General features: G+C 33.2%; 3 protein-coding genes across 4 annotated transcripts; 1 reads left to right on the top strand and 2 right to left on the bottom strand.

Annotated features, from left to right (window-relative positions):
* Positions 1 to 2,304: 2,304 nt before the first annotated feature.
* On the top strand, positions 2,305 to 8,754 carry LOC104905747 (hypothetical protein). Of its 2 annotated transcripts, XM_010694377.4 has the most exons (14): positions 2,305 to 2,451; positions 2,546 to 2,764; positions 3,673 to 3,770; positions 3,868 to 3,954; positions 4,062 to 4,227; positions 4,316 to 4,897; positions 5,371 to 5,531; positions 5,616 to 5,813; positions 5,890 to 5,980; positions 6,059 to 6,227; positions 6,781 to 6,888; positions 7,025 to 7,121; positions 7,748 to 7,907; positions 8,510 to 8,754. In XM_010694377.4, the coding sequence occupies exons 2-13, from the start codon at positions 2,564 to 2,566 to the stop codon at positions 7,854 to 7,856; spliced, it is 2,067 nt and encodes a 688-aa protein (XP_010692679.1). In that variant the 5' UTR covers positions 2,305 to 2,451; positions 2,546 to 2,563; the 3' UTR covers positions 7,857 to 7,907; positions 8,510 to 8,754. The 2 variants fall into 2 exon arrangements, with proteins under 2 accessions (XP_010692679.1, XP_010692669.1); XM_010694367.2 differs by lacking the exon at positions 2,305 to 2,451 and having other exon boundaries at positions 8,513 to 8,754.
* A 1,449-nt stretch (positions 8,755 to 10,203) lies between these two features.
* On the bottom strand, positions 10,204 to 11,102 carry LOC104883750 (transcription factor SRM1). The gene has a single exon (XM_010668309.2). It carries the CDS (start codon positions 11,100 to 11,102, stop codon positions 10,335 to 10,337), a length of 768 nt encoding a protein of 255 aa, XP_010666611.1. The 3' UTR covers positions 10,204 to 10,334.
* A 5,863-nt stretch (positions 11,103 to 16,965) lies between these two features.
* On the bottom strand, positions 16,966 to 23,430 carry LOC104905741 (hypothetical protein). Its single transcript, XM_010694357.4, has 9 exons — positions 22,981 to 23,430; positions 22,049 to 22,095; positions 21,859 to 21,961; positions 21,162 to 21,248; positions 20,938 to 21,021; positions 19,329 to 19,382; positions 18,640 to 18,720; positions 18,314 to 18,359; positions 16,966 to 17,156 (listed from the first exon to the last, which is right to left on the bottom strand). Exons 1-9 carry the CDS (start codon positions 23,269 to 23,271, stop codon positions 17,101 to 17,103), a joined length of 849 nt encoding a protein of 282 aa, XP_010692659.1. The 5' UTR covers positions 23,272 to 23,430; the 3' UTR covers positions 16,966 to 17,100.
* Positions 23,431 to 25,293: the final 1,863 nt, after the last annotated feature.

Here is a 25,293-nt window from a genome sequence, read left to right on the forward strand (position 1 = left end):
AGTAAAATTTTACAAACATTGACCAAATATTATCATTAATGTACAGACATTGACCAAATATTATCGTTAAAATTTTACAAACATTGACCAGATATCGTAAGTCAAAGGTATGTCTTGGAGACCGTGTAAAAAGAACCATAAACTATATTTTAGGGTGGATGGAGTAATTAGTATTGAGGAAAAACGAAAAAAATAAAAGTGCAGTGAAATGGTTGATAGGTAATTTGTTTTCCATAATTGAAACTATGGGTTCAAAGATTTATTGGAAGTTGTTTATTGAAAAAAAATGAAATGAAAATTAGAATTCATATGGTCAAATATCAGTTTATGGTAAACTATAGGTCGTTTGGTTCACTTTAAATTTCACTGGAATTTGGATTTCTTATGAAGTACTATTAGATAGGATAGTTGTTTGGTATGCAGGAAATAGAGAATTCATGGGAAATAGAATTTTCAAGGAAATGAAAATAATTCGGGCATGTTCTCCCCAACTTATTTTCAGTTAATTCAGTTCAGTTCAGCTCCGATCAGTTCAGTTCAATTCAGTTCAGTTCCATTAGTTTATAACCATTTTGTTAAATATTATTATTATGTTGGTATAATTTATTTTACTTATTATTATTATTATTATTATTATTATTATTATTATTATTATTGTTGTTGTTGTTATTATTTTGTTTATTATAGCTTTACTCGTTATTATTACTATTATTATTAGGAGGAACATGGTTTAGGTCAAAGCACAAATAAACCCATGTTTTTTTGCCCATAAACCAATCAAATCGCGTCAAAACGGTTTATGATGTAATTTTCGCGGTCCAACCCAATCATTATTTTTATTACTAGATATTATTATATTATTAAATCTAATTATTAAAATAGTAATACTAGTTTACTTCTTAGATATTATTATTATTATTATTATCATTATTATATATCATCATCAAGTATTAATATATTAATACAAATAATATAAAATAATAATTATTAATCATCATTAATTATTATTATTAATATTATTTGTTTATAACTATCGTTTAAAAATATCAAAAATACTATTATTATTATTTATTATTATTACTTATAATTATAATTATTATTTAATATTCATATTATTATTGTTTAAATATTATTTATATATTTATTATATTCAATTTAATTCAATTTAATTCAATTCAATTCAGTTCAGTTCAATTCAGTTAAGTTCAGATAAGTCCTATTTAGTTCAGTTCAGTTCAGCTGTTTTATGCCGAAGAGAACAGACCCTTCTTACGAAGTGTAGGAAATTAATCACCAACTCCGCCTTGGTGATTAAAAATTCAATACAAATTCTTATGCTCAACCAAACACCAAAAGCAACTTCATAGAAAATAAACAAAGGAATTTACTTCCCATGAAATAAGACTTCCTATGAAAATTAAGTTCCAACGGTATCCAAACGAGCTCTAGAACTAAACATGTGCACAAAACTTTAAATATGTAAAAATAAAAATATTATAAATAAGCACACATTTTTAGGACACGTAAAAAGAAAATGAGAATATTTCTTTGAAACGAATAATAATGTACATTGACTTATTGCCTTATTGGTAGAGCATACAAACAACGATGCAAGAAAGATTCAATCTCAAAACCAAACCAATAATTAGCTAGTTATCCCTCCGTTTCCTAAAGATCTTCCCTCTTTCCGTTTAAGGGTGTTTCCAAAAGATCTTCCCTCTTTTGCTTTATTCCTTATTTGGCAAAACAAATTTCCCTATTTACCCTCTCATGTCACTATCATATGGTTCACCATTACATTATTAATTCAATTTTACTTCCTTTCTCTCTCCTACTTTAACCCCTTTTTATTTGTTTATTTATCTTAACCCCTTTCTCTCTCCCACTTTACTCACACCATGCCCCACACAACTTGATTTTCCTTGGTATCTGTAGGAACAGTAAGTGGGAAGATTTTTAGGAAACGGAGAGAGTACTTCCTATGTTTTAAAATAAGTGAAACATTTATTTTTTATTTTTTTTATTGTAAGAGCATTTTGATCAAGATAAGTGTTTCACTTATCTCATAATGGAGGAAGTATCAACTTATAAATTTATTTGACCACAAAACCAATTAAAAACATATATTCACTTAAAATATTAATTCATGACCCATAATAATACACCTTTTCATAAGCCAAAAAACTAACCCTAGACACAAGAAAGTGGGAAAAAAATTGTGGTGAAAAAAGGTTACATTATTTCCTACCACATCCACAATTTAATATTGCAAAAAGACATGAGAAAATGCACATAAAAATATAATAGTACTCCTAACAAATTGGTACCATTTCCCAAAATGAAAAATTGCCAATTTTTTTTTACTTTGGCGCCCATATTCCCCTCCAAATCTCCCAAAAACATCTCGAAAACTTCGAAAATTGTCCCGCCTTTAATCAATCAAATCAATTTGTCAGTAAATATTTAATTCAACTCTCCTTTTTCTCATAAATCCCACTTCAATTATCTCTCTCTCTTACTCTTTAATTCTCTTTCTTTCACCAAGCTTTTTTTGCAGACAACAATGGCAGTTCCTTCAAGTCCTGTACCTGCTGCTGCTGCTTCACAGAAGAAGAAGAAGACGACTAATAATGAAGATGTTGAGCAAAAAATGGAGACACAAATTGATGAAAATCAGAAGCAAAGAAAGCGTAGTAAAGCTCCTGGAATTCGTGTTGTTGGTGGAAGAATTTATGATCCTCAAAATGGCAAAACTTGTCATCAGGTAAAAAACTAAAAACCCTTTTTTGTGTTGATGATTTTTGAGTTTTTTGATTATGGGTTGTTGAGAAACATGAAAGAAATCTCATTTTTTTGGTGGGTTGTTTGTTTTTGTTTATGTTTTAAACTTTTGATGATTTAGGGTTTGGAGGAGTTGAAGTTTTATGGGTTGGAAAATTTGAAGTTATATCTTGGGTTGAGATTACTAAAATGTCTGCATTTTATATGATTTATTGAGCTGAAAATGATAACAGAATAAACCCTAGATTTGTCATTGTAGCGTAGATTTTAGGGCTATGCATGTTGATTTTTGTGGTTAGGTGAAAATTGTTTTATTGTGTTGAAAATGTTTATAATTGCAATTTGACCTAAGTGAAACAACCACATTACATGATTTGGTGATTATAATTTATAAAGCAGCAAAATTGGGCTAGGTGCTAAGATGTGGCAGAAAGAGTATCAATCTATTTGTAAAACTATAGTTTATGTTCTTATGTTTTATATTTGGTATGATATTAGATTTTATGTTTAGGGCTTTCATGTTGCTGGGTTGTCTTTATCTTAGCTTGATTGATTATTCGCGGCTGATTAAGGATGTAGTTAAGGACTAGGGTTTGTATTGAGGAAAATTGAATGTAGGTTTATGAGACAATTAGAGGGAAGTTATGGTGGTTTGTAATGGGAGGTCATGATTAGATTTTGTAAGAGAAGTTTCTGTTATAGCTTTTGAAGTGGTATTTTGGTTTCGGTTGATGTGTTTGAATAGTTGATAATGCTGTATAAGGAGATATTTAGGTTGGTTTAATGGATTTTCGGATGATAATCTAATACCGCAGTTCAGTGAATAAATGGAGTATAGATTGAACAATTGACTTTCTTCTTGTTGTGATGAGTGACATTTGTTTTTTGAAGTGTCGCCAAAAAACCATGGACTTCACTGCTGGCTGCAAGAAGATGATTGGGAATAAGCAGTGTACAATAAAGTTCTGCCATAAGTGCCTCCTAAACAGGTATTTATGGATATCCAGAGCATTTAGCATAGTTACACGAGGTTTTAGTGTAGCCATCATGGTTAGCTCATGTTAATCTTTTGTGATGTCTTTTCAGATATGGAGAGAAAGCCGAAGACATGGCAGTTCTTGATAATTGGAATTGTCCCAAGTGCAGAGACATATGTAACTGCAGTTTTTGCAGGTAAATTTATCACCAATCTTCTGAGAGAACTCCTGCCCAAGTTGGCGTGACCGCGTGAGGCATTCAGTTTTGCATGTGAAGTTCTAATGTTGCAATTTCAATGACAGGAAGAAAAAGGGTCATAAGCCCACTGGAATTCTTGTCCATACTGCAAAAGCAACTGGGTTTTCTTCAGTTTCAGAGTTGTTGCATATGAACGGTCTTGATGTATGTCAGGAGTTGAATGTCAAAAGCAAGCCGGCTTCCCCTAAGAACTCAGAAGCTTCGACTGAGGTGGATGTTATGGAATATGGCATTCTATAGTTTCTTACTGAAATTGGACTAATTGTAGAGATTAACTTGTCACATTGTCTGTTGGCAGGGGTCTACAGTGGTTTCTCCGAAGAAACAAGGGAAGGAGAACTCTTTTGAAGGAGCTAATGATACAAATGTTAATTCCCAATCTCCAACCTCAAGTCCCAAACACAAGAAGGCAAAGAAAGCTAAGCGAGAGGGGGTGGCAGGGGTCAAGCAGGTGGTTGAAGCTGCTAATGATAATGGTGTTGTGTGTAACCCCCAAAAAATTAAAGAGGATGTTTCCCTCAGAAGAAGTCCGAGAAAATTTAACATCTCCCAGGAAGTCACCAAAAAGGAAGAGGTAGATGATGACAAGAATAATGTGAGAAGAAGTCCTAAGAAAAACAATTCCCCTCAGAAAGTTACCAAAACAGATGACAACGTAAGTGATAACAATAATGGGAAAGAGACTAAGAAAGAGAAGAAGACCAAAATTGCAAAAGTGAAGCCTTGCAAATTTCAGAAGGATACAAAAATCGATCATAGTGTTGTAGATGTCATCTTGCCCCCTGGAAGTATGCTGACTAATGTGGCTGGAATTGACTTGCTTCCTGATGAGGCTGGATATGCGTTGCAATTTCTGGAATTCTGCTCTGCTTTTGGAGAGGTATATCATGAAATAGTCTTTTGTATTCTTGACATAACCATTTTTCTGGGTGCATACTACTAGTATGTATCATTTTACAGAGTTGCTGACATTTTGTGGACACACATGACATGGCTGCTGTGTTGAAAATTTCTCTAGATCAGTTTTACTAAGGTTTTGGACTTAGTCTGTGAGGTTTTACCAGCACTATAGCTGCATTTTTTACTTTGTGTTTCTGTTAAGCCAGAAAGCCTATGTATACTGTTTAGTTTGCATGCACCAAGATTGCCTTTGCCTTGTGCCTATTTTGGTAACTTATCTCTGTTTCTCCTCGTGCTTTTTTTTGCTTTTTCTGTTGTGTCGGGGTCTATGTGAGTGCTTGGAGACGAAGAGTGATAATTATGGGAATTCTTGAGTTTTACAAGCATCATGATGAGTTCTGATAGGCAAAATTTAGTGCCTTCAGTTTTTAACTTATTCATCTTATTGTTTAGGTTCTGGAGGTCAGGAAAGGACAGCCTGAATCTGTACTGCGAGATATGGTGTGTGGACGGAGTAGACGAAAAGGAAAATGTTCTTCTGGTATTCAGTTTCTTATCCAGTTAATATCTTTTATCCTGAAGGATATAGACGAAGAGGAAGAGGAAGAGGAAGAGTAAGAAATTTTCCTCTTATTACTAGTGCTTGTAATATTAAGTCTTACCATTTCTATAACATATTTCCCTCATTTTCTTTTCAGAACCCTTAGCTTAAGCCCATCTAATGGAAAAGATTCTTGGATAAATTCCCTAAAAAGATGCCTCGCTGAATCTGAGCTTGAATTGGAGGATGTTCCAGAGAAATGCTTTGACAAAGGATTGGATGGCTATGAGATGTTGGAATCCTCACAAAAACTCAAACTTCTGACTTTTCTGTGTGATGAATCGCTTTCTACCAAGTAAGTGAAGTATTTGATCTCTCCTTTTGGATCTTCAAAGAGAAGAATGCTAAGTATTGTGTCTCTACCTTTTTAGAGAAATGAGGACGTGGATTGATGAGCAAAATTTGAAGTCTATTGAGAAAGAAAAGGAAGCAAAGGAAAGTCTAAACGTGGCCAAGGAGAAGGTATTATCTTAAGTAAGTTTGTGGTAATAGCTGCTGAGCTAGGTCAAGGTGTTGTACTAAATCTTGTAACTCATGCAGGAAAAGCAGACAAAGCGCAAGCTGCAAGAGGAAGTTGCAAAAGCAGTTCTTGCAAAAAATGGTGTACCTCTTTCTATCTCTGAACATGATTCAATTATTGCAAAAATAAAAGTGGAAACAGAACTTGCCCGTGCAGAGTTGTTGGAGGCTATGAATGTGAATCCTACAAGTACGTCTTTGGTTTTTGGTTCTTTCCTGCATTTAAATTTTGTATCTAACCAAAGTTTTGCCCCAGGGTTATCTATGGTTTTACTAGACTTTCTTCAATATTTAAGATGTCTTTTCATTGGCTATGTATAGAAGTAAATCCTTCCATGATGGACTTATATTTGCGAGCTTAATTAATGCATTGTTCACTGAACAATTGTGGTTACTTGGACTGAAACTTTTTGGTGCCTGAGCTATTTGCCACTTAAATTTCTGTGTTACTCTGCTTTCATCTCTTACTAAGGGTCTAACGTAGAAGTTATTTGTGTTCAGAAGATTTTTGATGAAGTATTCTTATGGAATGTAAAACATACTAAGACTTCACAGTACAGAGAAGGTTGTTTCAGTTCTAATTCTTCTCCGCACATGAAAAAGATCTTCGAACACCAAATTTAGTTGCACATTACTATTAGTATAATGTATGTATGATGACTTTGTTTTGCCAAAATATTGGATTTGTGTTAACTGTTGGATATCTCTGACTCTGTGTTCTCTCTTGACGATATTCTGCGTAGAAAGACGAAGATCAGATGCTGTAAGAACTGAATCGGTCTTCTTGGATGACAATGGCCGTGCTTATTGGAGACTAACATGTTACAGTGATTCAGACATGCTACTTCAAGGTCAGTTGCTTGTACAACTAATTTGAGTTTTTATAGTCGTTTTGTTAATCTGTTTCCTTTTATGTATGTTAAATGTATAGCTTTTATCATGAATTTGGGATCCACCACTAACTGCTTAACTCTTCATGCTTCACAGAAGTGGGATGTCCTGAACAAATTGACTACAAGGATACATGGTCTAGTTTTAATGTTGAAGATATACAAGTGGTTGAAAAATACATTGCTGCCGTAAGGTAAAAGAACATGCTTTCTTAGTTTCTTGCCTAATAAACATATTCAAAGATCACATTGTCTATTTCTGACCATTGAGGTTTAACTTGTCAGTTGAGAACGGTTTATCATATTATACTCTTATAGGGCGTGTTCGGCAACAATAGCTGTGGTGGTAGCTTTTAGCTGTGAGAGTAGCTGTTAGCTGTGCTGGTAGCTGTTAGTGGTTGGTGTGTAGCTGTTAGCTGTTAGCTGTCCAAGTAGCGGTGTAAAATATTGATGTTCGGTAAAAGAAGCTGTCAAAGTAGCTGTTTAAGAATAACTAGTTAAAAACTCAAATAAAACTTTAACATATAATTTATACACCACTAAAAGCTACCCAAAAGCTACAAACTGTAGCTTTTGACAAACACTACTAAAACACTACTTGTACCACCAAAAGCTACTTACACCACTACCTTGCCAAACACTCTTATTTTTTCTAATTAGTGTTTTGACCAAGTCAAGACACTAAAAGCTACTTGAAAAGCTTGTGCCGAACACGCCCATAGAGTTCTGTTGGATTCTCCTTTAAAGCTGTAGAATAAATTTTCAATGCATTTTCCACTTTTGGTTATGATGTTTACTACTATACCCTATGCAACTGCAGGCTTAATAGATACAAGCGTCGTAAGCTAGCTGAACAAACAAAGATGAAGAGCGATTCAGATTTTGAAGTGGACTCAAGCTCTAACGATGATTTGCCTATTACAATTTAGGATTAAGATGCATTCTTTAGCGCATTAAGTGTATTAATCTGCTGTTTCTCTGTAAGTAACTAAGTACCTCTAATTTCTCTGCTTTATCTTTCTTCTAATAACCTTGGCTTTTAGATCACAAAACTGTTTCAAAACAAACTGTCAACCTGTTTGTTATTGTCTTTTGTTCAAGTTTTTAGTAAGCTAAAAACAGAATATAGAGCTTAGAAAATATAGCTTCCGAATTTCCAAATAAATATGATACATACAAGTAAGACTAATTTTAAGTTTATTATACAACATATATCACACGACATTTAAACCCTTAAAACCATGAACTGGAAAATGACAGTGATGCAGATTGGTACCTACTATACTGCCCTTAACAGTTTTGTTTTGGATGGCTATCTATTCTGTCATGTTTGCAAACTTCAAACAATTTTAACCTAATGGATGTCTTACATGATGCTTGAGGATTTTATTCAGCTAACCAGACCTTCCAATTATATTCTCAAACTTTCTCTCCGGCCTCGAGTTCCTTAGTAATCTGAACGTCCTGTGCAGTACATTATCATATAGATTATCGACATTCGAATCCATTTGTTATTTTGTGGTGACTAGAAGATCATTTTCTTGGATATGAAAGTTAATATCTTGATCTGTTTGCTTTTCAGCAGGTAGCTGATCAAGATAATTTCTCAGATAAACCTAGAAAACCACATTTATTTTGCTGCTTAGTCTCAATGCTACAGTTTGAGAATTCTATTGAAACTTCTATTATACATGGAATTTGTAGCACAGCCATTTTTTGTGCAGGCTTTTGTGAGGCTAAGAACTCGAGTTGGACGTAACATTCTCCAACTAATGTCTGTATATGCATCTGAAAGTTATAATATGATCAGCTTGGTTTACCATAATACTTTCTACTTGTTATCTATCTATTTCCTTTTCTTTCTACCAAATATTATACATTTATTATAGGCACATTTCTATGTCTCATTCTTCCTCCTAATGTTTTGAACAACTGATCTTTAGCTTTTTTTGACTCTCTTATCTCGTAAGATTTCATGTTGTATTTCAATGGTATTGCCCGAGGCTTGTTTATATTGCTTTGCTTAGCCGTAGGCAGTGGATGTGGCGGTCTCAGGGCGCTTCTGGGAGGTGGTATTGCTGGGGATGGTAGAGTATCATTGGGTTTGCATTACCCTCAGAAACATATCTGAAATTTGTATAGAGTTGAGTGATAACAAAGCGGGGATTGAAATTAGGTGTAGAAATGGAATCGAATTAATAGAGTGAACCAAATAATTGATAGGAAAAATTGACAGAAATAATCCCAACTATGATCGTTCCGCTCAAAATATTCCCAACTTTGGGTTATTCTGGAATAATCCAAACTATTTGGGGTACCTTCCCAAAATAATCCAAACTTTTATTTTTCTTCCCTTTAATGATCCCTTTTGGGTCTATTATATATATGATAATTAAAAGTTTGGATTATTTTGAGAAAGTACATTCAATAGTTTGGATTATTCTAGAATAACTCATAGTTGGGATTATTTTGAGCGGAACAGTGATAGTTTGGATTATTCTTGTCAATTTTTCCTAATTGATAAAGGAATTAGGCTATTTTTCAGTTCACCTTATTTTTGCTTATTTTAGATCTAATCAGATCAGATTAGATCAGAAAAAATAAGTTCAGATCAGTTTAGATTTTGCTTATATTTAAAAATCATTATATTTTTCATAACATATTAGTAAAAATTATAATAATTGAATATTAATAAAGTACTCATTGAGATGAATCAAACAAGACCCCACATGATTATATTTTTTCTTATATATTGAGAAAAATCTAAAAGATAAGACCTTGTAATCAGATCAGTTCAGATCAGATCAGCTCAGAAAAAATAAGATCAAATCAGATAAGTTTAGATCAGAAAATTTCAGGTGAACTAAACATAGCCTTAGTTACTCCATTTTGTTTTTGGATATCAAAAGAAAACACGATCCTAATTATGGAAGTGTTTCAATTAAGCAAATTCTTGTATTAGACGATATGACATTTTTTATGAGGGAATTTAAATGGCATGATATAGTCGAATTGTATATTAGTTATGTAATGAACATCAAAAGCTTGTCAAAGTAGGTAAAAAAATCACTAAATATCTATTCATGTTTGATTTGACCTAGAGATTGTTATAATTATTCTTATGTTTTAGAGTGAAATTAGTAGTCCTCATTCTATTAGAAAAGCTAATACAAAATATAGGAAAGAAGAGCAGATTTTTTTAAAAGCCCTAAACAAATCAAATCAAGAAAAGAACACTTGTAATCTTATTAAAACAAATCAATAGTTCTAGCAACATTAAACAGATTGCATCCTGTGACATTAATTAAACTCTCACTAAAAGAATGTGACTAATAACCTTAAAGTATAAAACTCAAACAAGATATACTGTCTACATAAAACAAACATCAATTTTCCAACTTCCAATACTAGGGTGGAAGTTGAGATAAACACTCTTGTAAATTCATTTCAAACTCTAAATCTATATCAAAATCATGTTCAACAAGGCAACTCTCAGGAGGTGACATATATTCCAAAGAGTTAATCACTGGATTTAGATGTTGCACCTCAACAACCTTCTGATTCTTTGTATCATTGGTGGCGTATTTTGTTTCCATTTCCTTTCGAGTATATTCATTAATACTACTACTACTACTGCTACCACTGCTTTTCCCGTCTCCTTGACTACAAGGAGCTGGCATATCGAAGATACTCCATCTTTTAGTGTCTTTCTTTTCCTTCATTTGCCTCTTAAAATACTTTTGTGCATGACTAGCAACTTGAGTTGCTGATCTTGTTTTGACAAACTCCTTGGCAATGCTTTTCCAATCCCCTTTCCCATACTTTTCCATTCCCAATAGGAATTGCTTGTGCTCTTCTTCTGTCCACGGCTGCCCTTTACGCGCTTCCCATTCCGATTCCTTGTTTCTCTTCTTTGGGGAGGTGGAATGATTTGCATTACAAGGGGTGGTGGTATGGGTATAAGATGGTAAGGCCACATTTCCTGATTCAATTGCCTCAATATCATCTAGCAAGATTTGATAGTGATGCTTGATCTCTAATATGGTTTTGTTTCCTGGGACTAAAGATGCTAATTTCACCCACTTTTCCTCAGAATTATCATGTGAGTAAAGTGCTAAAGCTATCTCAAATGCTTTATCTTGTTCCCATGTCCATGTAGAGCTTGAGTTTGCCATCTGAAGATCAATGTATCGAAAGGTAAAAACTAAACAAAGTCTAAACAATTATGAATGTGAATGATTTTTGAACTATCTAAGAGTACAAAATAAGGGGGGTTATTTTGTTGCAAACAAGGAGATAAAACCTGTATAAAATGATAGCAATCTAACAATATGTGACCATGCCACACTTATTATTTTTGTTGATGAATTTACCTTGTTTAAGAGGAACTTTGGAGATCAAGTGCAATTGTGCATTTTAGAGTATATTGATAAATGTAGAAACATGATATAAACATAAATTGATCATAAAAGTTTCAAAGCATAAATAGAGGATTCTATAGTTTAAATCAATGGAAAAACCGTATCTGTTTCAGAGCGCACATGTCAGTTATCGCAGATACTGCAAAACGGCGTTACTTATTATGTTGTCGAACTAAAATCTTGTAGGATTTGCGATGGCGTTAATGGTTAAATGTCATGTTGTCATTTTGTATATCCACGCTCGGATGCACTTGGAGATAATCTCTAGAACATAACGTCACTAAAACGTCATTTTTGGTGCTACTAAAAACACCAAACAACAAACATATCTTCTTATTAAAATAAGAAACATATCATTTACAGTTCTGACCTAAAATATAATTTTTTAATAGGTACATGGGGTGTATATGAGATACTATACTTTATTGAGCTTTTATTAAGTTTTAAGTACAAAATTAGAGGACTTCCCAAAAAAAATTATTTTAGAAGAGCGACTCTAAATTTCAACGACAATTAAGAAGATTCTCTAGAAAGCCATTGCATGAGCTGATGACCCACGGCCCCCTCTTCTCCAAGTGGAAATGTTACACTTAAACTACCAAACGTCTCGGATAGGTGGACTGGATTTTACAATAATTTATTGTGTATTAAAATTGATTGTATTAGGAAAAAAACAACTATATCATAATGTTGATAAGATTCTTTAGAAAGTCATTGCATGACCTGATGACGCACGACCCCCTCTTCTCCAGGTGGAAATGTTACACTTAAACTACCAAACGTCTCTAACAGGTAGACTGGATTTTACAATAATTTATTGTGTATTAAAATTGACTGTATTAAGAAAAAAACAACTATATCATAATGTTGATTATATAGTGCAAAAGCTAACTATATAAAAGGTGATTATATCATACAAAAATTGATTATATCAAACGAAACTGACGTTTTTGATGCACAGTAAGTTAGTGTGAACTCTTCAAATAAATCTAGAGGTGATCATGGGTCAGGCCGGGCCAGGGCGCGCCTGAAAAAATTGCCCATTGATCAGGCCAGGCCGAGCCAAAAAATTATGCCCAAAGCCATCTATTTCAGGCCAAAAATGAGCGGGCTTTTCTGGCCAAAATCGGGCCGCCTAAAAAATCATTTTTGACTTGCCCAAAGCAAAAAAAATGGGCCGGACCGGGTTGAACCCGACCACAGCCCAAAAATTCTGCCCAAACCCGCCCAAAAATCGGACCGGGATCGCGGACTAGACTAAAGTTATCAACTCGAAATGAATATAGTAGTTATCCATAATATCAAAAGTCAATTTTCTAAATATATAAAGATAATTATGAAATAACTTTAATGGAGGAAAAACTTTTGGATTAATATTACTAAAACCATGAGTTCATAAAATATACTATATAATATAAGATAAGATTGTAACACATGGCTATTCATTAAGCTAACTGAGATGCAAATAAATCAACACCAAGGCAGACCAATGATATTAATCTGTGAATATTTTATAATTTTATAATTCAAAATTTAAAATTTGAAATATAGTTGTACTTTTTAGGGTATCAAGAAAAGGATTAATATTATCTTTATTATACATGGCTTGCTTGGTAACTAAACCAAGCCTAAAAATATGAATATTTTTATATTTTTTACTATTAAATCAAAATTAAAAACATGTTTTTACTTTTAATATATGAAATAAAGAGGGCCCAATATACTCTTCATTGCACGGAGCCTACTTGACAATTGAATCGCCCCAATAACAATCCACGTTATTCGGACTCGAATATTTGTATCGAACACGACTACACGAACATATAGATAGGTGTTAAATCCGACAATTTTATAACCCTTCATGATTTAGGCCAAATTTAAAAGGTTGACAACATGTTTAAGTAAAATAAAGAATGCAAGTAGCATAGATTCCAAGTGCCACAATAATGAAAGAATATGAATACATTTTACTTGTTAGGGTTTAGATAATTTGAGTAAAGATAGAGAAACAGAAAGGAGAGTATTACTAACCTCGCTGAAATTTCTTCCTAGGGAACAATTTGTGAACAAAATAAGGTGGCTTTGATAAGATTTGTTGGTGACGAGAGAAGAAATTAATGTTTAGTTTATATAGTGAACATAGGTGATGAACAATCATTCAGTAAGGTATGAAATCATGAAACCAAGGTAATTTAGAAGGAAAGTGTGAACATTTTAGAAATGAATAGAATTCTTATATAGCATCCAATATATGAACGTGATTTTGTACGAAATCATGTTGAAAATTAAATTAATTGCTAACTATCCTGATAAATTAGTGATTTTAATTTTTAATCACTTATCCCACGGATTGTTGAGATGGAAATAACTGACTGTATCTAAAAATTTTAATTGTTTTCTTGTCGTGTTTTTTTTTATCTCCTTACGTATTGTTGAGAAGGAAATAACTGACTCTATCGTAAATTTTTAATTGTTTTCTTGTCGTTGTGCTTTTTATCTCCTTATTTTTTAGAAAAATCTTTTATGTTTTTAATTAATTAGATAATTACATTTTTTTTTTACGTTTCCCATATACTCCCTCCGTTTCCTAAAGATCTTCCCTCTTTCCATTTAAGGGTGTTTCCAAAAGATCTTCCCTCTTTTGATTTATTCCTTATTTGGTAAAACAAATTTCCCTATTTACCCTCTCATGTCACTATCATATGGTTCACCATTACATTATTAATCCAATTTTACTCCCTTTCTCTATCCTACTTTTAACCCCTTTTTTTTTTGTTTATTTATCTTAACCCCTTTCTCTCTCCTACTTTACTCACACCATGCCCCACACAACTTGATTTTCCTTGGTATCTGTAGGAACAGTAAGTGGGAAGATCTTTAGGAAACGAAGGGAGTATTTCCATAATAGAGATACCAAATTATTTATAAATTAACGAAGTTCACCTCAGATATCCCAGAATCTTCTTTGATAATGTTTCATTCTTATCATAATATGAAATAGAAGTAGACACAAAGATTCTCTTTTTTAATATAGTAGGAAATCTCAACAAATGAAAAATCCAGTAATTTTGATTTGAAGTTATTGTTTACATTCAATATCTAAAAATTTGTCTAGGTTCTGACTCGTCATTAGTCGTCACTAAGTCAACGCGAGAATTTCTATTTTCGTAAAAAAAATCTCTATTACATAAGGGAAGGGGAGCAACGGTGTCCTCTTTTGAACTGACTATTTTGCCCCCTTCCTTTTCTAAATTACAAAAGAAATCTCAATACCAAAATGGGGGTTAAACGAAGTCACCGGAAATTAATTTTCAACAATCACTTAGACATCACTTATATGAGGAAACTTTACAAATCACTCAGAATTGAGAAAATAACGTTGTAAAAATCACGCAAACCACTCAAATGATCAGGAAACTTTACAAAAACTAAAAATTAACTTACAAACTAAAACTAATATACTAGGACGTCAATACATACAAAACATTCAAAAATTCACTTACAAATCATTGTTCTTAATAATCATTCACAATTACATACTCACAAAAATTACCTATAAACACAAATTTGAGAAAAACATAAGATTTTGACAGTGATATCACACATTCGTCCATTGGCGATTTGCGAACTTTCAAATAGGTACATAATTCTTTTAATCTTCAAATTAAAGTTATTTCACATTAGTTGACTGTTATGTAGTTGAAAAAATGGAGATAATAGCAATTAGTTGAAAAGGGCTTTTATATTATTAGACTTAAATTTCTTCATTTTCATATAAAATCACAAAACAAGATGTGTATGAAATTTGATTCATTTATGACACTGATGAAAAAGTTACAAATTTAGTTTTTTTAAAAAATATCCAATATAAAAGTTTTGCCCAAAATTTTTGCAGAATATCCATGTTCAGAAATAAATTTTGAAAAACAAAACAATATCAAACCTTTTTGCGAACAACTTTTGCAAAAATCCATTTTCAGAAAAAAATAATTAAAATTACATTAATTTGCGAAAACTATTTCATATAAAATCAGATTATGTATGAAAAATTTGAAATTCCATTTCACCTATAGTTGAAACTCAAAGTGTTCAAATTTAGAAAAAAGGGGAAATATTAAAAGTGACCATTTCATGCGTAATCAGATTGTGTATGAAAATTCCTTTCAAATATAATTGAAACTCAAAGTGTGAACATTTAGAAAAGGAGAAAAATTAAAATGATGAAAATTCTTAAATATCAATTTGGGAATTCAGAATTTAGAAGTTAGACAAGGAAAAAAAGTTATAACTTTTCGGTTACAATTTTGGGGTCCTAGAGAAATTACTGAAATCCATATCAAAAACTATTATAAATTAAAAAAATGAATAAAACCAAAAAAAAAAAAGAACATGACCATATTTAGTAAAGAACATCATAGTAGTACTGATTATAAAAGAACATGCGCATATAAGACTTGAGAAACAAAAACTTATTCAAAATCACAAAAATGAATAACAACATAAAAAGAACATGGAAGAATCTTATTCACAAAATGGAGGTGAACTTAAATACCAACTTGCATTTTCAGTTTGTTTACTACCTAGTATTAGGCCTAAAAATATCATCGCACGCATCGCGTGCACAAAAGGCTAGTACTCTTTCTGTTCTATAATGGTGCGTGCATTTTTTTTTTGTGTTCCAAAATATTGCACATATTTTATTATTAATCAAATTGTTAGGTGAAATTATCTTGAATTCTTTCACAAGTTTTCCAAAATATTCCTACTTTTTTTTAAAAATGTGTATCTCAATTTTTGCTTTACACCATTTCAAAGATTATTTGTTGTTTTTTAATTTTTTTTGAAAGACAAAAACTAAAGATATAATTCCAAGATAAAAATACCAAAAAAGACCATTATTATTTTTTCCTTAGAGAATCCTACTCCTCCCTCCATTCTCGTTAATTTTCGCAAAAAAAAAAATAGACACTATATTATAAGACGAAGGGAGTAAGTTATATTTATAAAGACCTACATTAAGACATGAAATGTCAACCATCAACCAAATGAAAAATATTTTGTTTATCTATATTTTATTGGACTATTAAATAATTCACTTCTACCACTTCGCTGGTATCTTTGTATTTAAAAAATATATTAATTATCAATTGCATAATCTTTTGTCAAAAAAAATATTGAGAGAATTGTACTAAAGAGTGTGACCAAATGGCTAGTGTCCATAGCCTCAAAAAATGCCCACTTGTCGGATTGGGCCAATTTTTTGTGCCAAAAACCCGCTTTTTCTAGCCAAAATCTGGCCGACCAAAGTTCGAACTAAAAAACATTATTAGATTGCCCAAAAGTCCAAAACCGTCCCCAACGAAAAAATTCAGGCCAGGCCTGAAAACCGGGCCCAAAAAACCTGCCCAAATCTACATATTCGAGCCAGGCTCACCTCGATCAATTCTAGATTGTACAAACAATCATCTGAAACGGTAGTGACCATACGCTATATAAGAGCTACCAACCTTCAAATCAACGAAGCACCGTCCTTTTGAATTCTATTATACTACATAATACTGGGTTAAATATACCACAATCGCAAAGAAAAATTAAAGGGACAGTCACAAATGACATATGATGAAGTAGGATATGGTATTTAACTGCAGGCTCAACATGCTAGTATATCTGGTATGTATAATAGCTATACAAAATTCTTACAAGGCCCAGAATCAGGCCAGCTGCTACACGAACAAGTTCCGTATAGTTGGTTTTATGCTTGTGTATTCGATATGAGACGAACTTCATAGAGATCATTCGCTCCTTGCCCTGTAAGTGAAAAGAATCAGTAGGGTAACTATAAGATGGTTACGAGCCTCTTGTTTCAGACAGGAAGATGTCACAGTTCAGTAAGACTTGGTCTAGCACGATATTGACCAAGTTCAGGACTCGGATTTCTAATAATGATGGATCAGTACTATAACAAAAAACTGAACACCAAACAGTTTGGAGAAGAAGGGATGCAATACCCTTATCTACGGCTATCAAATGAGGGCTACATGTCTTTACAACCTTATAGTATGGGTGTTGCTCTCCACCAAACTGTTGGTGCGTGCTCGACAGAATATGTTTTCCTGCTTTATTCAGGTACTTGGTGGAGAAGAAAGGATGCAATACCCTTATCTATGACTATCAAATGAGGGCTAACATGTCTTTACAACTTTAAAGTAAGGGTGTTGCTCTCCACCAAACTGTTGGTGCGTGCTCGACAGAAATGTGTTGTGTTTTCCGGCTTTGTTCACGTACTTGGTGGAGAAGAAAGGATGCAATACCCTTATCTATGGCTATCAAATGAGGGCTAACATGTCTTTACAACCTTATAGTAAGGGTGTTGCTCTCCACCAAACTGTTGGTGCGTGCTCGACTACGTTGGTATTTTCTGGCTTCGTTCAGGTATCTCATCGATCAGGATGCTAGCTATCAAGAAGCAGTTCAATCCGAGTATAGTAGCATATTAGAAGTCTTTAGGTGCTTATTTGGCTTTTTAAGGCGAAGTAATCATAATACTTCCTCCTTTCTATAATAATTGCAACATACTCCATTGACACATTTTTTAAGAAACCCACGTGAAGAGGAGAGAGATAGAAATGGATAAAAAGTGGGGGCCATGTAATAGGAGAGTGAGAAAGAAGATGATATGAAAGAAGGAAACATTGCAATTAATATGGAACTTCCAAATAAGGGAAACGTTGCAATTAAAAAAGAACGCAGGAAGTATTATTCATCAGATTTGTCAGAACAAAATTATCAAGTAGCAATCAGGTTTCTCTTTTGAGGCCAAAACATGTTCTAGCTTTGATTCTTCTGACATTGTAAAACATCTTGGTGCAATTTGATTTATGTTTTTCGTTCAGTGAGCAAGAATGAAGTTTACAGACTTGTTTTCATATTTAGATAATAGAGGGAAAGAAGATTGTATCACTTACCAATTTCAGCAGTGATTCCTGGTCCAAAGAACGAAGCAAATTTTGCCTAAGAGATAACAAGCAAAGAATTAGACTGGTTCAGCATAGTCCATAATATGCCAGCATTTTGACGCCTCTTTATCCGAGCACAAGTTTACTTCCTGGAGTAGAACTCAGGAACCATGATATTTGAACTTAAAAAGTTGTATTTGTTAAAAGAAGCAGCTCACAGAGTCACAGTCACATAATTGTCAGTTTGAAGACAGAAAATTTATGCCCGGAAGAAGGGTTCAACTTTACATTCCAAAACACTATTAGCAAATTTCTGTGATCAAGTAATTATGTACCTGTCTTTGTTCAAAATCTGAAAGCTGCAGAGCTTTTGCCTCAAACATCAGAACTAAGCAATACTTTCCATCTCCAGTCACCTGGGAAAATGGAAAGAATAAGCATCCAAAATAGTAATAAAATGACGTCGTCTGCATTATTGCTTTCCTATCCAATTTTGTCCAACAAAGCCAGTGAATCATGACTAGCATTAGGTTATGAGTTAGGCTATTCACCTAGTTGTTCGGTGATGAAGAAAAGGATTATTACTTAGCTTCCCTCAGACACAAAAAAGGCAAGGTACAACTTCTAAGAATAGTTGTGTCAATATACACTTTTTTCCTCAGCCAATAGTTCGTTGTTTAGTCTTATTCTTAACTTATCATGCAAAAGCATCACTATATGCTGCACCGCATGGCATGGAAAGAATTTTCAAAATTCTGGTATTGCTGATCACTATAACAGTTTTTTCTGAAGAGAGACAATCGATAAATAAAACCAAAAAAATCACATACACAAGATCCAACCTAAAAGGACAGATTGACCCCATATAAATATCAGTTTAACATTATTTGGCAGACAATTAGGGAAGCAAAGCAAAAGGCAACTTTACAGTAAAATAGCTTCAAAACGAAAAACCCTAGGTCATCCAATAATAAGAAATTTTATGAAAGATAATATATGTACAAGGCAAAAGAAGCAAGCTTACTTCTTCACGAATCTTTTTAAGGACAGGAGCACTTCTCCTGGAAATACCTCCTCCCTACATGTGAAAAAACAGAAAAAGAACAAATCATAAGATGACATGAACGTCCACCCTCGTGAATGAAATGCTAAACATGTCACCTCATTGGGTTGATAAACTTGAGGTTAATAAAGCATTTTGTTGTAGATTATGATGCTAAATAATCCATCAAACCATGAAAAATAAAAAGTAACCAATAAAACTGAATACTTTGGCGGTTGGCCTGCCAAAAGGAAAATTGAAGGTGAAAAACTTGACAAGTGTTTCTTTTTTGTCTCACTTTTTCCTGTGGAAGGGAGTATTCCAGGATGGAAAGGCCTATTGGTTATTGTGAAGGAAAAGGCCTGTGGGATGAAGAAATAAGAAAAGGAGAGAAAGATGTCAATCAATTTGAGATGGAGATGCATGCTAAATACCCATCTTTTCTGGATTCCTGTATCGGGTTTTCAGCAATCCAAATAATATTGGATAACTGGTGGATATTGTGGGCAGAATCGAGATTAAAGAAAGTCCTGACTCCTGGCAGGTAAATTATATCTTTCAGCAGAGCTCACTCATGAAGTTACCGATTTCCCCTTGTCCAGATCTGCAAAATCACCCAGCAAAAGTTCTCCAGAAAAGATTTAAGAGATTCTACATTGTTGCTACAACTCCTAAAGATGTTTTTGCCAAACTCACTAGAACACAAAAGAGAAGGATATTAATAAGAGTGTGATCTTTTGAAATGTTCACTAATCTGAACATACTATATATTTTATGTACAATCTAAAATAATAGCAGATGCAGCAGGAACATAGGCAGAAGCATATATGAGATGACTACAAGTCTACAACCCAAATATTTCATAGGGAATTTGCTATGTTCATTATATATATTTTCCAGTGACAGAAATGAAGTATCATACGGCACAACAGATTTGGTAACAAAGCCCTCAATTCAGTTGAGAATACAAAGAGAGGAAAGGAAAGATTTCCTAAGGCCAGTATATTAACTATTCAAGTAAAACTTCACGATCAAGTTGGTTTCGTTCCTTACATGTTCTTCAACGGGAGATCTTCTGACCAATTCCCCTTGACCACGAGCCAGCAGCTTCTTTCGCACTGAGATTTTGTTTGTAGACTCTCTTATAGCATCTCTCAACCACATTCATGGGTCTAGAAAGGTTCATTGGTCATACCAGAGTTTCTTATTTCAGGAAAATGGGTCATAATTGTTGCTTTGCTTTTTCACTTGCTACTTGATCATATATGGAAATCATCCCATTAATGATCCTAAGGTTTCGTATAAAATGGTGGCTTATCTTTGGCTGCACCAATCTAGTACTGGAGTTTGAACTGCTAAAAGTACCTTAAAATAGATTCAGTGTAGAAGGTCCCGATGTAATTTCTGTCAACATGTCATGGGTCTCACGGCCAGGAAAGATGAGAATAGAAATAAAGTATAAGACTGGAACAGAATAAAACAGATTCATTTTCTACCACAAGTGACCTTGGCACCTTACACTATCAGCTGTAATCCTCAACAACAATTTTTTTTTATAGAGTGCTGTCAAGGAAGAAGACAGATAGCACACCTGACCATACTGAAAAATCCGTTTTAAAGCCTCATCAAGGTGTTGTTCATCTCCATAGCGGTATCTGGTAACATCAGACTTCACCTATAAGATGTTAATTGGGTTAGTCCACTCAATATTATTCAGGGAAAGGAGATAAATGTGGCCATTGCAGCAAAAGATGAACAAAAATGGCAAACTAAAACTACAACCACGGTTAATATATCCAATCAAATGAAACCAACCTGCTTAAGAACTGGAGTGGCACACTTTTCCCGCAGCATTTGAGCATCAGAATACACCACACATGGCACAGGTTTAAGTTCTGCATACTGCAAGAAGTGAATGATGACTTCATGATTGAAAAGTGTGCATATAAACTAATTTCCCAAGCAAGACTTAGTAGTACAAATGATGAGGTGATATTGTCTACAGAAACATACTTCCTCTGTTCCTAATAAGTGTTACATTCACTTTTTCATGTAACCCAATGCGCTTCATTGATCATTAAAATCTTTAATTACGAACAAGTAAAAATTATAAAATATTGATATTTTAAAAGTATAAACTAACATGAATCTAGCAAGATCACACTTGACTATGTTTTTCTTTATAGTTTATACAATAGCTATTAATAGAGTCAAAGTTAGTTGATGAATAGTGTCAATTTAGTAGGAGTAACACTTATTTAGGAACGGAGGAAGTGTAAAACTTGCAACACTACTCATGCTACAAAACCGTGCTAGATTCTACAACAACCTCTACTATCTTGACATATTTATCAACATATCTTGATACAAAAGTCCAAATTATTGCACTTATCTAATTTGAATGTGGAAGCTAGCCACTATATTTTTGACATGTTTATCAACATATCTTGATACGGAAGTCTAAACTACTGCACTTATCAATTCAAATGTGGAAGCTAGACACTATTTTCACCTGAAGAGCCATTCCAATAACAGCAACGGGGAAACCATAAGTCAACATTAAGGCTGACCATTCTGATCCAGGGAGGATATTAAAGTAAGCACCAAAACCATATCTGCACGAAGAAAACGCACTATTATGTAAATTATGCAACATTCACCTTGGACGGAAATTAAATCAACATGGGCATCAATCTACTCACGCAAGCAGTGTAACTCCACTTCCAAGTCCCACGAGACCAAAGGAAATCTGAGAAAGTGAAAGCCATTTCACTTAGTAACCGGAGAATACATGAACATGCAATACATATAATGCTTCAAAATTCAATGACTATGGACTGTCCTATAAATGTCATGACCCCGTGTAACCAAAGCAATGTTAGGGCATGTATTTCCCCATCCCCATAAACACGAGTGTGAGGCTGTGAGCATCATCTACACTCCAAATAAGATTAATAGTTCAATACTGAAATGTATCTCGAAGATCACACCTTCATAAGAGCTCCCATAACCGAATATGTCCTTCTCTCCTCAAACTTGAATGATGTTAAGTTTACTTAAGCAGAGTCGATCTTGATGGACTCCTTCAAGCTCAATAATTGATAAGCTAAACAAGGATGTTTATCATAACTACGAATCCCTTCAGGCCTCAACTAGTACTAAGCTCATTGATTTATTAGTAGTAGTATCTATAACATGATTTAAGGTGATATATTCCAATGTTCTACAATAAATCATGACAATTAATAAAAATAAAGACATGATACATTGATATCCAATTCTATATTAAGTAACTATAGATGTATCCTATTAACTAAAACCTTTCCACTTATCCACAATTATCCTCCTAAATTCATACTTTCACAATAATCTAAGTTCATCGAGTCGTCGGCTAATCAACTAACATGAATTAAGAAATCAGCAAAAGAGAAAGATAATGGTTAAAATTTGGAATCATCATCTAATTAAACCATTTAATTCAGATAATTGTCCAACAACAACAAAAAAAAAAAAAACATATTTGCAGAATTGCATAACTAATACAGTATACTATAGTTCAAGCTCAATTATCCAAATTCAACGATAAATTAGGTTAAATAAGTTCTACAGAAAAAGGATTAATTGAGTATATTACCTTGGAGAGAGAACCTTCATCGTCGGAGATGATTGATTTGTCGGAAACAATTGAAGGTTGAGAAGAAGAATCGACGGCTTCAGCTACGAGATTAAAACGCTGTCGTTTAGAGGAGGAGTTGAGTCGATCTTTGAGTAGCAGAGTAGAAGAAGAAAGTACAGGAAGCTTAGTAATGGCGGAAAACTGAAACTGTTGTTGTTGGTGGTGGTGATGATGCTGACTAGGAGAGAGAAAATGGTTGCGGCAAGCGCAGAGTGGAGTCACCGCCATTGATGCTGCTCTTAAAGGCATTTTTTTCAGAAGAAATTCTGGTAATTTTTAGAGTGATCAAAAGAAAAAAGAAGTTGTATGTGAGTTGATGATTATTAGGAGAAGAAGAAGAAGATGAGGTTGAGTGAAAGCAAATAAACGGCTCTCAACCGCCAAAAATATTGAGTGATTACTTGTCACTTCCATCTCTACTCATTTTTCAAACTTCTTTATTAATTTTTTGTTTGGTATTTTGGGTCACGTTTTGAAAGTTCAAGTTTAGGGTTACAACTTACAACGTGAAATTTAAAACAAAGTTGGTTGTATTATTCGATGTGGTTTATTATAGTTTGTTTGAAGAAGGATTTGATTTAACCTTGTTTAATTATATTTTGTTTTTTCTTTAATATCTATTGTAAAGTCGGGTATAACATATTTGAAAAATAACACATAGATACTACGTAGAACTAGGGTTGGCAAAAGTTGAGCCAACCTAATAACCCAACTTGAATCTAACAAGAAAATTTCGAGTTTGGGTTGAGATTATCCACCTGAAATAAAAAATAGATGAACCCAATTTGATCTGAAAATATAATGAGTTAGGTTTAGGTTGACCTTTTGAACTTGAAAACAACCTGGACAACCTGATTTAGAAGTTGGATTAGATTAAGGTCAGGTCAACCTGAAATTAACCCACTTTTATAATTTTTCTTACCTATTTTTGGTTTTTCTAACTTGTATTTGGCCAAGCCTGTTCCATGAATTTTCTAAATTTCTAATCATATAGAAACTCTTATAAATTTGATGAAATTGCCATTTTAATTCAAAACTCACTTAGCATGTTGAATTATTGTAATGATTAATTTAATTTCATGTCATTTTGACCCTAAACCGAAAAGATCGAGTTCAGGTTATGATTTTCAACTTGAACTCATAATCGGGTCGGGTTTGGATTAGGGACAAGTTATCCGAAATGAAAACCAGATCAGTTTGAAATCGATCCGATCGGACCTGATTGCCATTCCTACGTAGAAAACCCCAATTCTTTAAAATGAATTCTTTCTATTGGAAATTTTGGGAGCTATTTTCTCGATTTCTTAATAATAGCAACGTTGAAAGGTGGACAAGAACCAATAATAAGAGAAAAATAAAGAAAGATAGAGAGAGATGAAAAAGGAACACTCATATACTAAGGCAGAATAATAGAGGATATATTATCAAAATGTCAGTGCTACAACTTATATATAATAGAGAACTTCCTAAAATAGGAAACCTTGCGAGTTTTAAAAATGGAGGAAATAATAATTAGCCCATAAATTATGTGATGCTACAAGGGTTGGGCTAAGGATTGGGGCCTCTCAGTTTGGGTTATTGGTCAGCCCAATGGTTGTCTGTGTATTATTTAGTAGTTTGCATGTTGGGTTCATGAATATGGTTGAAGCCCATCAATGTAGATGAACTTTTAGAAGTTTTGGTCAATTGGATGTTCGAAAATTTTAGGAGGCCCATCTATCATGTTGCGCCTTTCTTTTTACAAAAATTTTCTTCATATATTGATTTTACATAAGAGAGTTGTATTTCATACAATTTTTTTTTTTGATAGTTAGTTGTATTTCATACTATTAACAAACATAATTATACCAATGTTATTTCCATGTATAAATAACCATTAAATCTAGGTTTTGTAATATTACAATCGAAATTACTTTGAAATTGGAAGAATATCTCCATCAAACAAAATGATCATAATTAAGCCTTTGATATTGCTTTATATTAAGATTTCTAAAAACGTCTGCACACAAAAGACTACTCGGCTGATCGGTAGATTACAGCGTGAAATTTTATTTTTGTTCAATGTAGTTCCTTTTTTGATATGGTAATATGAAAAATCTTGCAAAAGTGAAACTTTCACATATCAAATCATCTGAATTTTACAAGGCACACGCTAATTAGAATATTTCTTCAATACTAAGACTCAAGTTTTTTGAATTGAACTACATCGAATTGATCTAAAACTGTGAGAGAAAACTACTGAACTGAATTGAAAATAAATCCGAAATAACA

Source organism: Beta vulgaris, chromosome 2 (genome assembly GCF_026745355.1).
Source record: "Beta vulgaris subsp. vulgaris cultivar EL10 chromosome 2, EL10.2, whole genome shotgun sequence".
NCBI lineage: Eukaryota > Viridiplantae > Streptophyta > Magnoliopsida > Caryophyllales > Amaranthaceae > Beta > Beta vulgaris.

Excerpts from the sequence above, each read along its gene's own strand:
- LOC104905747 (XM_010694377.4), top strand. The coding sequence starts at position 2,564 with ATGGCAGTTCCTTCAAGTCCTGTACCTGCTGCTGCTGCTTCACAGAAG. Across the intron at positions 5,532-5,615 it reads GAGGAAGAGGAAGAGGAAGA|AACCCTTAGCTTAAGCCCAT; the intron begins GTAAGAAATTTT and ends TTTTCTTTTCAG. Across the intron at positions 7,122-7,747 it reads AAATACATTGCTGCCGTAAG|GCTTAATAGATACAAGCGTC; the intron begins GTAAAAGAACAT and ends ATGCAACTGCAG.
- LOC104905741 (XM_010694357.4), bottom strand. The coding sequence starts at position 23,271 with ATGCCTTTAAGAGCAGCATCAATGGCGGTGACTCCACTCTGCGCTTGC. Across the intron at positions 21,022-21,161 it reads CCACTCCAGTTCTTAAGCAG|GTGAAGTCTGATGTTACCAG; the intron begins GTTGGTTTCATT and ends AACATCTTATAG. Across the intron at positions 19,383-20,937 it reads GGATTTTTCAGTATGGTCAG|GGAGGAGGTATTTCCAGGAG; the intron begins GTGTGCTATCTG and ends TTTCACATGTAG.
- LOC104883750 (XM_010668309.2), bottom strand. The coding sequence starts at position 11,102 with ATGGCAAACTCAAGCTCTACATGGACATGGGAACAAGATAAAGCATTT.